The 10,821-nt window shown below is 44.8% G+C and overlaps 1 protein-coding gene across 3 annotated transcripts; it reads left to right on the forward strand.

The window, feature by feature from the left end:
• The first annotated feature begins 674 nt into the window (after positions 1-674).
• On the forward strand, positions 675-6,708 carry LOC141002747 (tRNA-queuosine alpha-mannosyltransferase-like). Of its 3 annotated transcripts, XM_073474139.1 has the most exons (4): positions 675-855; positions 5,338-5,408; positions 5,496-5,587; positions 6,039-6,708. In XM_073474139.1, coding segments are annotated over exons 1-4 (240 nt in total). In that variant the 5' UTR covers positions 675-853; the 3' UTR covers positions 6,114-6,708. The 3 variants fall into 3 exon arrangements, with proteins under 3 accessions (XP_073330240.1, XP_073330237.1, XP_073330238.1); XM_073474136.1 differs by lacking the exon at positions 675-855 and having other exon boundaries at positions 5,254-5,408; XM_073474137.1 differs by lacking the exon at positions 675-855 and having other exon boundaries at positions 5,254-5,408; positions 5,499-5,587.
• The last annotated feature ends 4,113 nt before the right edge of the window (positions 6,709-10,821 follow it).

Below are 10,821 nucleotides of genomic sequence, written 5' to 3' on the forward strand. Positions count from 1 at the left end.
CACTATTTCTAATTAACAACAAACAATATACATTAAAAACAAACAACTAATAATAATAAATAACATTTGTTAAGGGAGTCTGGGGACAAAGAAGTCGCCTATACTGGTTACTGTTTAGTGTATCTGTAAAATGTGACATGTTTAGATCAATAAAATGTTTCTTCTTTCATAAATTGAGTGTAAATGGTGAAATCAGTGTAAACAGTGTGTTCAAACAGCTGCTAAATGTTGGCAGGTCAGACTTTAGCACTTTAGACACAGAAGCAGACAGGCTGGTGCAGCCATGCTGCCACAAACTGACACTTTTTACAAGGAAACACACAACTTACTGTTTTCATTTAATGCTGAATTTACAAGAAGGAGACAATGATTCAGAATCTGTCAGAGACAGAGTTTCACTACGTTAGAAAGTTTGTTTTAACTCAACAACTCTTAAAATCACTACATTTGTTAATGGAGTCTGGTGATGATGTGTTGCTGGTTCAGTGGTTCAGAGTCTCGCTGAAGGAAGTTTTTACTTCTGAAATAAACTGATGCACCAGAAGCCCGTCAGCCCAGCTGGATCAGAACAGAACAATTATTCTGTTCGGATTTTAAGTCTCTTGGACTTCACTCCCGTCTTCAGGGTGAATCTGCTGTGAACTCTTCTTCTGGTGTCACCTGGTCACCACACTCACCTGTGCGTCTCTCCTCCTCCTGATGTTCTGCAGAGATCTTCTCGGAGGCCCGTGTTCTGCTGGACCGTCACGTCCTGAACTGGGGCTTCCTGCCCAGTAAAGCAGACTACCTGAAGGTGCTGTGCGAGGCCGACGTGGTCGTCTCCACCGCAAAACACGAGTTCTTCGGCGTCGCCATGTGAGGAACTCTTCTTCTGGTGTTTCTGTTTACTGTCGTGTTTGTGTGTCGCCATCTTGGCTCCTTCTCTGAGCAGCGAGGACGAGTTTTCCATTAAAAACGTTCCAGTTTCTCTCAAAATGCACAAAACAAGTTGAAATGAGAGAATTCCAGCTCAGGTTCTGACCCGTCTGCTCAGCATCAGCACAGTAACACAGTATTTCTGCAGGTGGTCTCAGATCAGAGGGCTGACGGACCTGCAGCCTCTCAGCCAGAACTCAGACTTCAGTCACCTGAACTCTGAACATGAGGCTCTGATCTCAGGTTGAGTCAGGTGGACCTGAGCTGCAGGCGCAGCAACAGCAACCAATCAGACGCCCCCGTCCTCTGAAGCACAGCCAATCAAACGGCTCTGTGCGCCTGCAGCCCTCAGCCTCTGATCTGCACCTGATTCATGTTGGAGGCTTTTTATTTATATCTGAGCTCCAGAGTCCAGGTCCACGAGGACGAGATCAATAAAATCAGAAGATATCAATAAAATCAAATCACATTAAAGTAGAGAGAGAAAGTCAGTGCAGAACATCTGGCAGCCGCACGTTATTACAGAGAGCACGGACGCAGATATATTATTATATTATATAATATAAATAATATATATGATGTATATAAAGACAGAAGGTGAAGTGTTGAACAGAATCAGCGTGTTAATGACTGTAACATTGTGTTTTCTGTGGGCTCACTGAGGGTTTCAGTGAGAAAAGAGACAAACAACCATCAACACACCCCGTTAGCACCGTTAGCGTTAGCACCGTTAGCGTTAGCACTGACAGTGAGGCTAACAGCTGCAGCCGACACGTCGCCGTGCTGTTGGATGTAAATGAATAAAGCGTGAGTATTATTTGTGTAACGAGAGGCGACGGCTCTCTGTGATAATGAATCACGAGCTAATTATGGCAGAGAGGAGTCGTCCCCGAGGGGGACGTGATGTTTGTGCTGTCTTTGATCCAAAACCAGGAGGGACCAGAACCCTCGGCCCCCCCACGGAGCTCTGTGGACACTCAGCACCGCCGCGTGCGTTCAAACAGTCTGTTCAAGGCTTCACGAAGACGTGTTGTTCTGTAAAGGGTCAATATTAACATGGAGCTCACATCAGGTGGAGGGTTTACAAAATGGCTGCTGCTCTGCTGCTGCATCTGATAAAATGATGAAATATTAATGTTTAACCATCTTTTGATGAAAGTGTTCAGTAACTTAACGTTTAGTTTGAACAACAGAAACAATCATTCTTCACACATTCACTCTGGAATCTTTCTCTCTTGTTGTGGCTAATGTTAGCATAGCAACAGCTTTCTAACATGCTGGTGTTGTTACTGTTACGCTAAAATGAACAAGTTATCTGTAAATAGCATTTTATTATTTTAACCCTTTAGTTTATTAGCAAGCTAATTTTCTCTTCAGGATGTAGCATGCTAATCCTCACAGTTAGCATGTGAAAACTAGCATTTTATTCAAAGCCTTGTGATTTTAATATGTTAACTGTCACATGTTAAAATGCTTTGTTTGCTAATGCTAAAATGTTACCACATGAAAATGCTAATTTAGCGTTTTACCATGCTAACATCTGCATAATGTTTTTTAACACTTAGCTTGCTAATCCTCAAATAAAAATTGGGGAGAAAATTAAAAAATTAAATAAATTCACATGTGCTAGCTGCTAGCATTGTAACAGTACTTTTACCATGTAACATTAAGTGTGTTAGCATGGTAGCATCTTCTAAATTAAAGTTTTTATTTATGAGGAATATGAGCTAACTGGACCTGGAAGCTAACTCCCAAAATTAATTAAATAAGAAGATCTGATAATTATTATGCTAGTTTAACATGCTAATTCTTTGCATGCTAGCATTACAACAGTACTGTCGTACAACACATATCATTGATTGTGTTAGCATGGTAGCATTCGTAGATTTAGCATGTCAGCATGCTAACGCCGAACTGTCGGCTTATTGTGTCTGTCAATAAAATAAAAGCACCAGTTTTGGTTGACAAAATAAAAGCACTAATTTAGATTGACAAAATAAAAGCACCTTCTCGTGTCATCAAAATAAAAACAGTTCCTGTTTAAAAAAAAGCACCAGGTCAGGTCGTCACAATAAAAGCACCAGTTATAGTTGACAAAATAAAAGCACCATGTCAGGTCGTCACAATAAAAGCACCAGGTCAGGTCGTCACAATAAAAGCACCAGGTCAGGTCGTCACAATAAAAGCACCAGTTATAGTTGACAAAATAAAAGCACCATGTCAGGTCGTCACAATAAAAGCACCAGGTCAGGTCATCACAATAAAAGCACCAGTTATAGTTGTCACAATAAAAGCACCAGTTATAGTTGACAAAATAAAAGCACCAGTTTTAGTTGACAAAATAAAAGCACCAGTTATAGTTGTCACAATAAAAGCACCAGGTCAGGTCGTCACAATAAAAGCACCAGTTATAGTTGACAAAATAAAAGCACCAGTTATAGTTGACAAAATAAAAGCACCAGTTATAGTTGACAAAATAAAAGCACCAGTTATAGTTGACAAAATAAAAGCACCAGTTATAGTTGACAAAATAAAAGCACCAGTTATAGTCGTCACAATAAAAGCACCAGGTCCGGTCCTCGGTGACGCGGAGCCTCCTGTGAGCTCAGTTTTGAACCCGGCGGCAGCAGAAACAGCAGAAACAGCAGCGCGGCCCTCAGCTGAGCGTCGTCGGTGTCGGCTGAGAGTTTCACTGAACTCTGTTTAATCTGATTAATTGTGATGATCGGTGCGAGCAGACGCCTGCTCGTGTCCCGCGGTGGTGATGAAGTCATTCAGTCATTACATCTGAGATGAGAAGTCTGATAACATTTACTCACATCAGAGAAGTGAACTGGACTGACCTCGATAATCCAGATCCTCAGCTCGCATCAGTTTGATCAGTTGTTATCAATCAGATCGGTTGTTTTTGATGAGTTTCAGTCAGATCTGCTGTTTAAATATGAATGTTTCCAGCATGAAGAGATGTGGGATTGAAACCTGATCAATTATTCATCAACCATCTACAAAATATTTCAAATACAGGACAGCCGGGGTCAACGCGCTCACATCCGCTCGCTGAAACAACACAAGACTTTAAAAACCTTAAAGCTCCGGTCTGGATGTGGAAGATGGATCATTATTAACATTATTTAGATGGTTGTGGCCCAATAGTACGACCTACACGTCCACATGTGAAGAGCAAAAGGAACCAAATAAATCCATTCTCTCTAGCGCCTGCAAAACTGCAAAGAAATTGACCAATAGCAGCCATCCGGTCAGGATGGGAGTTTCCCCTTGCTCAAATTTGCACCCTCTCTCTCGGACCCTCCATCCAATCCCCTCGTCACTCCTCTGCTCCTGGTCACGCCTCGTCTTGTCCCTCGTCTCGTCCCTTGTTATCCCAGTACCAGAGCTAACTTAGCTGTTGATAAATAGTAACTTATTACGTAGCTGTAACATGTAACGTAGCTGTAACATGCTAATGACGTTACGTAATAACTTTACCTGTGAATCCGACATCGTTACTCCGCATTCAAAGCTGGCGCAGTATTTGGTTTCTGCCGGCCGGCTTGTCGCTCTTGTTGCGTGTTGCGGGAGGCTCCGAGGGGAGAGCGATACGAGCTCGGAGGTGGGGGGGTGTGTGGACCATCGTAGGCCGGAGCAGTTTTATCCTTATAAACAGACATTAATTAAATTAATCAGTTGAACGAGTGTCTTTATTTTGGCCACGCTAGCAGCACTGTGAGGCTAACATCAGCATGCTAACATGCTAACATGCTCACAATGCTAACATGCTGATGTTTAGCAGGTATAATTTTTAAATGTTCACCATCTTCAGTGTGTTAGCGTGCTAACATTAGCTAATTATCAGTAAACAACATGAATGCCACATTTTATCACATTCGTCCAATAGTTGTTGAGATATTTCAGTCAGGAACAAAATGGTGACAGATGGACTGTTGTTATCGTCCGCAGAGCTACGCTAACAGCATGGCTAAAAAAACTTTGAAAGCTCATCGTACATCACAAATGCTCATTCAGAAGATCAGTGTAAGTCGTAGATTATAAAACATTAGCTACCATGCTAAACATTAGCATGTTATGGTAGCATTAATATGATAGCATGCTGAAAAGGTAATATGTTCAAAGTTACAGAATTATAGTTTATGTAGCATGTTAACCACCAGCATGTTCGCAGGCTGACATTAGCTTGTTAGCATATTAAAAGTGTAAGATGCTAAACTATTACAGATGCTAAAATGCTAATAGGGAGGGTTCTGTGTGAACAATAAACAATATTTAAGAAAATGACAAAGCAATAAATTAATAATGTGATAAGATGCTAACTAGTGAGCTTGACAGATGTTGGTCGATGGATTTTCTTACCTTTGGTCAAGGCTAGCTGTTTCCAGAGTGTATGCTAATATTAATATTTTCCAGGTTGGAGGCCGTCCACTGTGGCTGCTACCCTCTGTGTCCGAAGGCTTTAGTGTATCCTGAGATCTTCCCAGGTAATAAAAACCTGATTTAAAGTTAAGTGTGAGTGATGAAACGTCTGTGTGGAGCTGTAACTTCTTCTTCTCTGCTCTCTGACGCAGCAGAGTACCTGTACTCCACACCTGAGCAGCTCTGTAAACGACTGCAGTCGCTCTGCAGGAGGCCCGACGTCGCCCGCAGGCACGTCGTCAAGGTAACAAGATTGGACATCAGAACCAGAACGGTCCAAATCTGAGCAGCAGAGGAGACGTCCTCACTTTTAATCCAAGACACTACATTTCCCATAATGCACCTGGTTGAGCGTCTTTCATTAGCGCCTTGTGCTTGTGAAAGCTTAGAGTTAGCTTCTAGGTCCAGTTAGCAGTATTTAGTGCTAAGCTACGTGAACTAACCGGACTGGTTAACTGCACTTTGAAGCTTCTAAGCTAACCCAGAGCGAGCTGGACATAGAAACTAGTGCTAAGCTAACTGGACTTTCAAGCTAACTCTGAGCTAACTGGACTTGAAGCTAATCTAACTGGACCGAGAGGACAATTGAAGCTAACCGTGACCCTGCTGGAGGCTGTCGGCTGACTTCCTCTGAGCTAACTGCTCCTTTAAAGACCCTCCGGCAGAACGAGTCTGATCTTCTTCTCCTTGCTCAGGTCGACGCCTCCTCCTTCTCCTGGTCGTCTCTGAAGGAGCGTTATGAGACCCTGCTGGCAGCGCAGCGTCCCTGAATGCACCGCGGAGGCTTCGGTCCATTAGCCTCGGCTGGTTAGGAGGCCGTCGGAGCGTCTGCCAGGCCGTCGTCATGCCTGACTCGACGCCACGTCCCGCGGAAAGCGGCGGTGACTTCCAGCCCGTCTCAGGCACCTCGGAGCCCCAAATCAAAGGCAGGCAGGCGGGCTGGAGACGCCGAGTCTGGACCTGTAAACGTCCCCGTCCTCTCGGGCTGGAGGAGAACTTTCTTTTATGTGTGTGGTTTGGGTGGAGGAGGGGGGTTAACGTGTAAAAGCTTTCATGTTTCCACAGGCGGTGCCACCTCATATATCCGGCTGGATCCATTTTTATCCTTTGTGCTGTTGAGTTCTGTTGTTCACCGCAGCGACTGAGCGGCAGCCAGGCTGTGGTTTCAGTCTGCAGCTCCACCTGAGCTGCCAGGTCCAGAACTGAGACCAAACCAGAATAAAGTGGATCTGCAGACGCTCGTACCCACTGAGGCGACACCAGCGCTGTAAAACTGTGTGTGTGTGTGTGTGTGTGTGTGTGTGTGTGTGTGTGTGTGTGTGTGTCGGCTTTAACAACAATAAAGTTTATATGAAAACACTGAAACACTTTGATTCAGATCAGCTGATCAATGAACGTTTGTCTGTCAATCAAACTTTGTTCTGAGGCCACGAAGACAAACGCAGAAACAAACAGTCGATGTTTCGATGTGAAGTGAATATTATATATTATATTATATATAATATATATATATATATATATATATATATATTATATATAATATACATATATATATATATGTATATTATATATATAATATATAATTAATCAATAAAAGCCAAAAGCAGCTTCAACAAACTGAAGCTGCTTTTGAGACGACTCAAACGTTTTGATTCAAACTGATAAACAAACATTTGTCTGATAATTAAATCAATTAACTCGTTTATATAAAACAAACATGAACGAGATGCAGAGAACACTGATTATTAAAACAAATATAATACATCATATTTATAATCACAGAAAATCAATCAATACGTTAAAGAATTTAAAGATTATTAGAGAAGTGAAAATGTTTTATGTGATTTAAAAAATGTAGATAAAAAGTCAAAACTGTTAAATGAGTTCAGTTATATGATAACAAATCAATAACTTCAGGCCTCGTTAACTGATTCACTCCTGCAGACACACAAACATCTGCAGACACACAAACACCTGCAGACACACAAACATCTGCAGACACACAAACATCTGCAGACACACAAACATGTCGAGCTTCACACGACAAACAAACTATCTGACCGCAGCGTCCGCATGAGTGCGCTGATCCACAGAGACACACGAGGGCCCTGAACGCACCACCAACACACTACTGAGCTCAGACACACACACACACACACACACAGTACACAGTACACAGTACACAGTACACACACACTAACAGTCCAGTCTCGTGGGTTTTATGGTTCTGCAGTTAAATCTTTATTGGTGTCGGGTTGTTCTGGAGGTTTATGATGTCATCAGGTCGCGACCTCGACTCCAGGATGATGTCATCACAGACTGACGATGAGAATAAATATTACTGATGTCGAGTCATCGATCGGTCCATCGATCGGTCCATCGATCGGTCCATCGATTGGTCCATCGATCACTGAACTGATAATTGTTTAATTGCTTTTCAAGCACAAACACGGATCAGAACCGACCAGATTCTGACAGTTTAGTTTGGATCTTTTTTTAAAAGCCTGAAAAAGAAAAAGACTAAATTAAACCAGCGTCAGACTGAGAGTGTGTGTGTGTGTGTGTGTGTGTGTGTGTGTGTCTCAGCTGACGGTTCTGGTTCCAGGCGTCTCACTGTTGGATTATCAACAAAGAACAGCGACATTAATTTCACGCTTGACGAGCGGCGCCGGGTTCATCCTGTCGGCCCGGCGGCTCTGATTGGAGCTTCACACCTCCAGCATCAGAATCTGAAAGTGAACCTCACACACACACACACACACACACACACACACACAGAGGTGAAGACGTGTGTGTGTGCGTGTGTGTGTGTGTGTCTGAGGACCAATCAGATCGTCTCCTCGTCAGGAAACAGTCTGTAAACATCAGCAGCATCGTTAGCGTCGCTTGTTAGCGTCGCTCCTCTCAGCTCACACTCACCTGTCGGTCACGTCTGCGTCCTCTCGGTCCGTTTCCACAGGAACCACCGTGTCCACGCTCGCTCTTTATGTCAGTAGCTGTGCAATGCATTCTGGGTGCACTGCGTCGCATGTCGAGAGGCGCGGCGTCACGTGAAGGTCCAGATCTGTTGTCGATCCGAAGGATTCTGTGACAGGAAACAAGTCTACGACCGGACGGGCCGGGAGTGGAGTTCGTCCAATCAGGTGGACCCGGGAGTGTTTGCGTGGTCGCCAAGGACGTCACATTAAACCTGGACACGGCGTTGGAGGCGGAGCCACGTTCACGCCTGTGAAAGCTGCTCAGTGATGTTTTGAAGCCGTTTGAGCCGCGACGCTTCACGTGATGATGTCACTACAGTCCGACCACGATGACATCATTCTGCAGCTCTTTATGAGGCCACGCAGCGTCATCGACCAGCTGTTAGCATCTCAAAGTGTTGCTTTAGCGCCACCTGCAGGCTCCTCACCACACGTAGTCCTGCTGCAACATGTGTGTGTGAACCTGTGTTAAATACAGCTGTGTGTGTGTGTGTGTGTGTGTGTGTGTGTGTGTGTGTGTGTGCGTGTGTGCGTGTGAACGAGGCTAACGGTGTAATGAAGTGATCAGTCAGGTCTGCCCCCCCACAGAGAGCTGCTGCGTCACACCTGCCCCACCTCCTGTTTAACGTCTGTGTGTGTGTGTGTGTGTCTGTGTGTGTGTGTGTGTGTGTGTGTCTGTGTCTGTGTGTGTCTGTGTGTGTGTGTGTGTCTGTGTGTCTGTGTCTGTGTGTGTCTGTGTGTCTGTGTGTGTCTGTGTGTGTCTGTGTGTGTGTGTGTGTGTGTGTGTCTGTGTCGGTGTGTGTCTGTGTGTGTGTGTGTGTCTGTGTGTCTGTGTGTGTCTGTGTGTGTGTGTGTGTGTGTGTGTCTGTGTCTGTGTGTGTCTGTGTGTGTGTGTGTGTCTGTGTGTCTGTGTCTGTGTGTGTCTGTGTGTGTGTGTGTGTGTGTGTGTCTGTGTCTGTGTGTCTGTGTCTGTGTGTGTGTGTGTGTGTGTGTGTCTGTGTGTGTGTGTGTGTCTGTGTGTCTGTGTCTGTGTGTGTCTGTGTGTGTGTGTGTGTGTGTGTGTCTGTGTGTGTCTGTGTGTCTGTGTCTGTGTGTGTGTGTGTGTGTGTGTGTCTGTGTGTGTGTGTGTGTGTCTGTGTGTGTGTGTGTGTGTGTGTGTGTGTGTCTGTGTGTGGTTTTGTACAGTGAGCAGCAGAAATAAAAGGAAACTGAACTATCTGCATCAAAGCGTCCTCGACTGTCAGCTGCCGTCCGGGGATCCATTTTCAGGCCCGGTTCTGTCTCCAGCAGCTTCAGAGAAAACGTCCGTCCCCGGAGACGTCAGAACATTAAAGGTGCCGTAGCGAGCCGGGCCGGCTGCCAGCTCCACATTAGCTTTTTACCGCTGCCATATGTTAGCTGCTGCTCGCCGGTGTGCTAACAGAGGGACGGAGACGGAGACGTCTGTCCTCGCGTGACTCCGTCATGCGTTATCAACGTGCCGCCATGTTTTTAACGGGCCCTCTGGTCGGACGTGGCACGTTCTCGTCTGATCCTCTGCTGCAGGCAGCCGTCCACCGCCGGGCCTCGGCTCCACGCTCCAGCACAGCCGGCGCTCTCCAGAAACTCAGCGGTCCACAGTTATTATATGAAATAGCTGCTCTGAGAGGTTTTGGCTCTGTGACACCGGCCGGTCCAGAAACACTGAGAGGCCGAGGAGGAAACTGTGGACCGCAGAGAGACGTCCTCTTCCACACGATCAGAAACATGAAGTCTGGAGGGACAAAATCACCGAGCAGCACCGAGCAGCACCGAGCAGAACCGAGCAGAACCGAGCAGAACCGTGAACAGACGGATCAGAAGTCAGACAAACTGATGATGTCATTAATCTATAATCACAGCGTGCAGTCAACATCTTCTGCCTGATAGCATTAACATGCTAACGAGGCTAACTTTAGCATAATGCTAATATTAGCATGTGTGTTGGTCTGTGACGGCGTGTGAACATCAGAGAGTTTATGAGTCGATCAAACAGTAAATGAATGTTTAATTATTCTGACTGTAACATGACGACACGTCACAACAACAACAACAACAACAACGACAACAACGACGACGTTGTCTGATATTATTGCTAATATTAGCATTATGCTAAAGTTAGCCTCGTTAGCATGTTAATGCTATCAGGCAGAAGATGTTGACTGCACGCTGTGATTATAGATTAAGCTGACAGACACGTCACAACAACAACAACAACAACGACAACAACGACGACGGTAAAACAACCGTGTTTCTTCATGTCGGCTCGTTTATTCACACAACAGAAAACTTTACAATAAAATTCCACTTCCTGTTGGTCGTAACAAGGAAGCTGCTGAATCACCACAAACACAAACTTTCTTTAATAATAATAAACTTTATTTGTCAACACGTCTCCTCCTGCAGCTCAGCAGCTTCCTGTTTCACTGTCCACACCTGTCAGGTGAGTCACGTTTTCATTGGTTCAAAACTCTCCAACACT

The sequence above is a fragment of the Pagrus major genome, chromosome 9 (assembly GCF_040436345.1).
Source record: "Pagrus major chromosome 9, Pma_NU_1.0".
In the NCBI taxonomy this organism is placed as follows: Eukaryota; Metazoa; Chordata; class Actinopteri; order Spariformes; family Sparidae; genus Pagrus; species Pagrus major.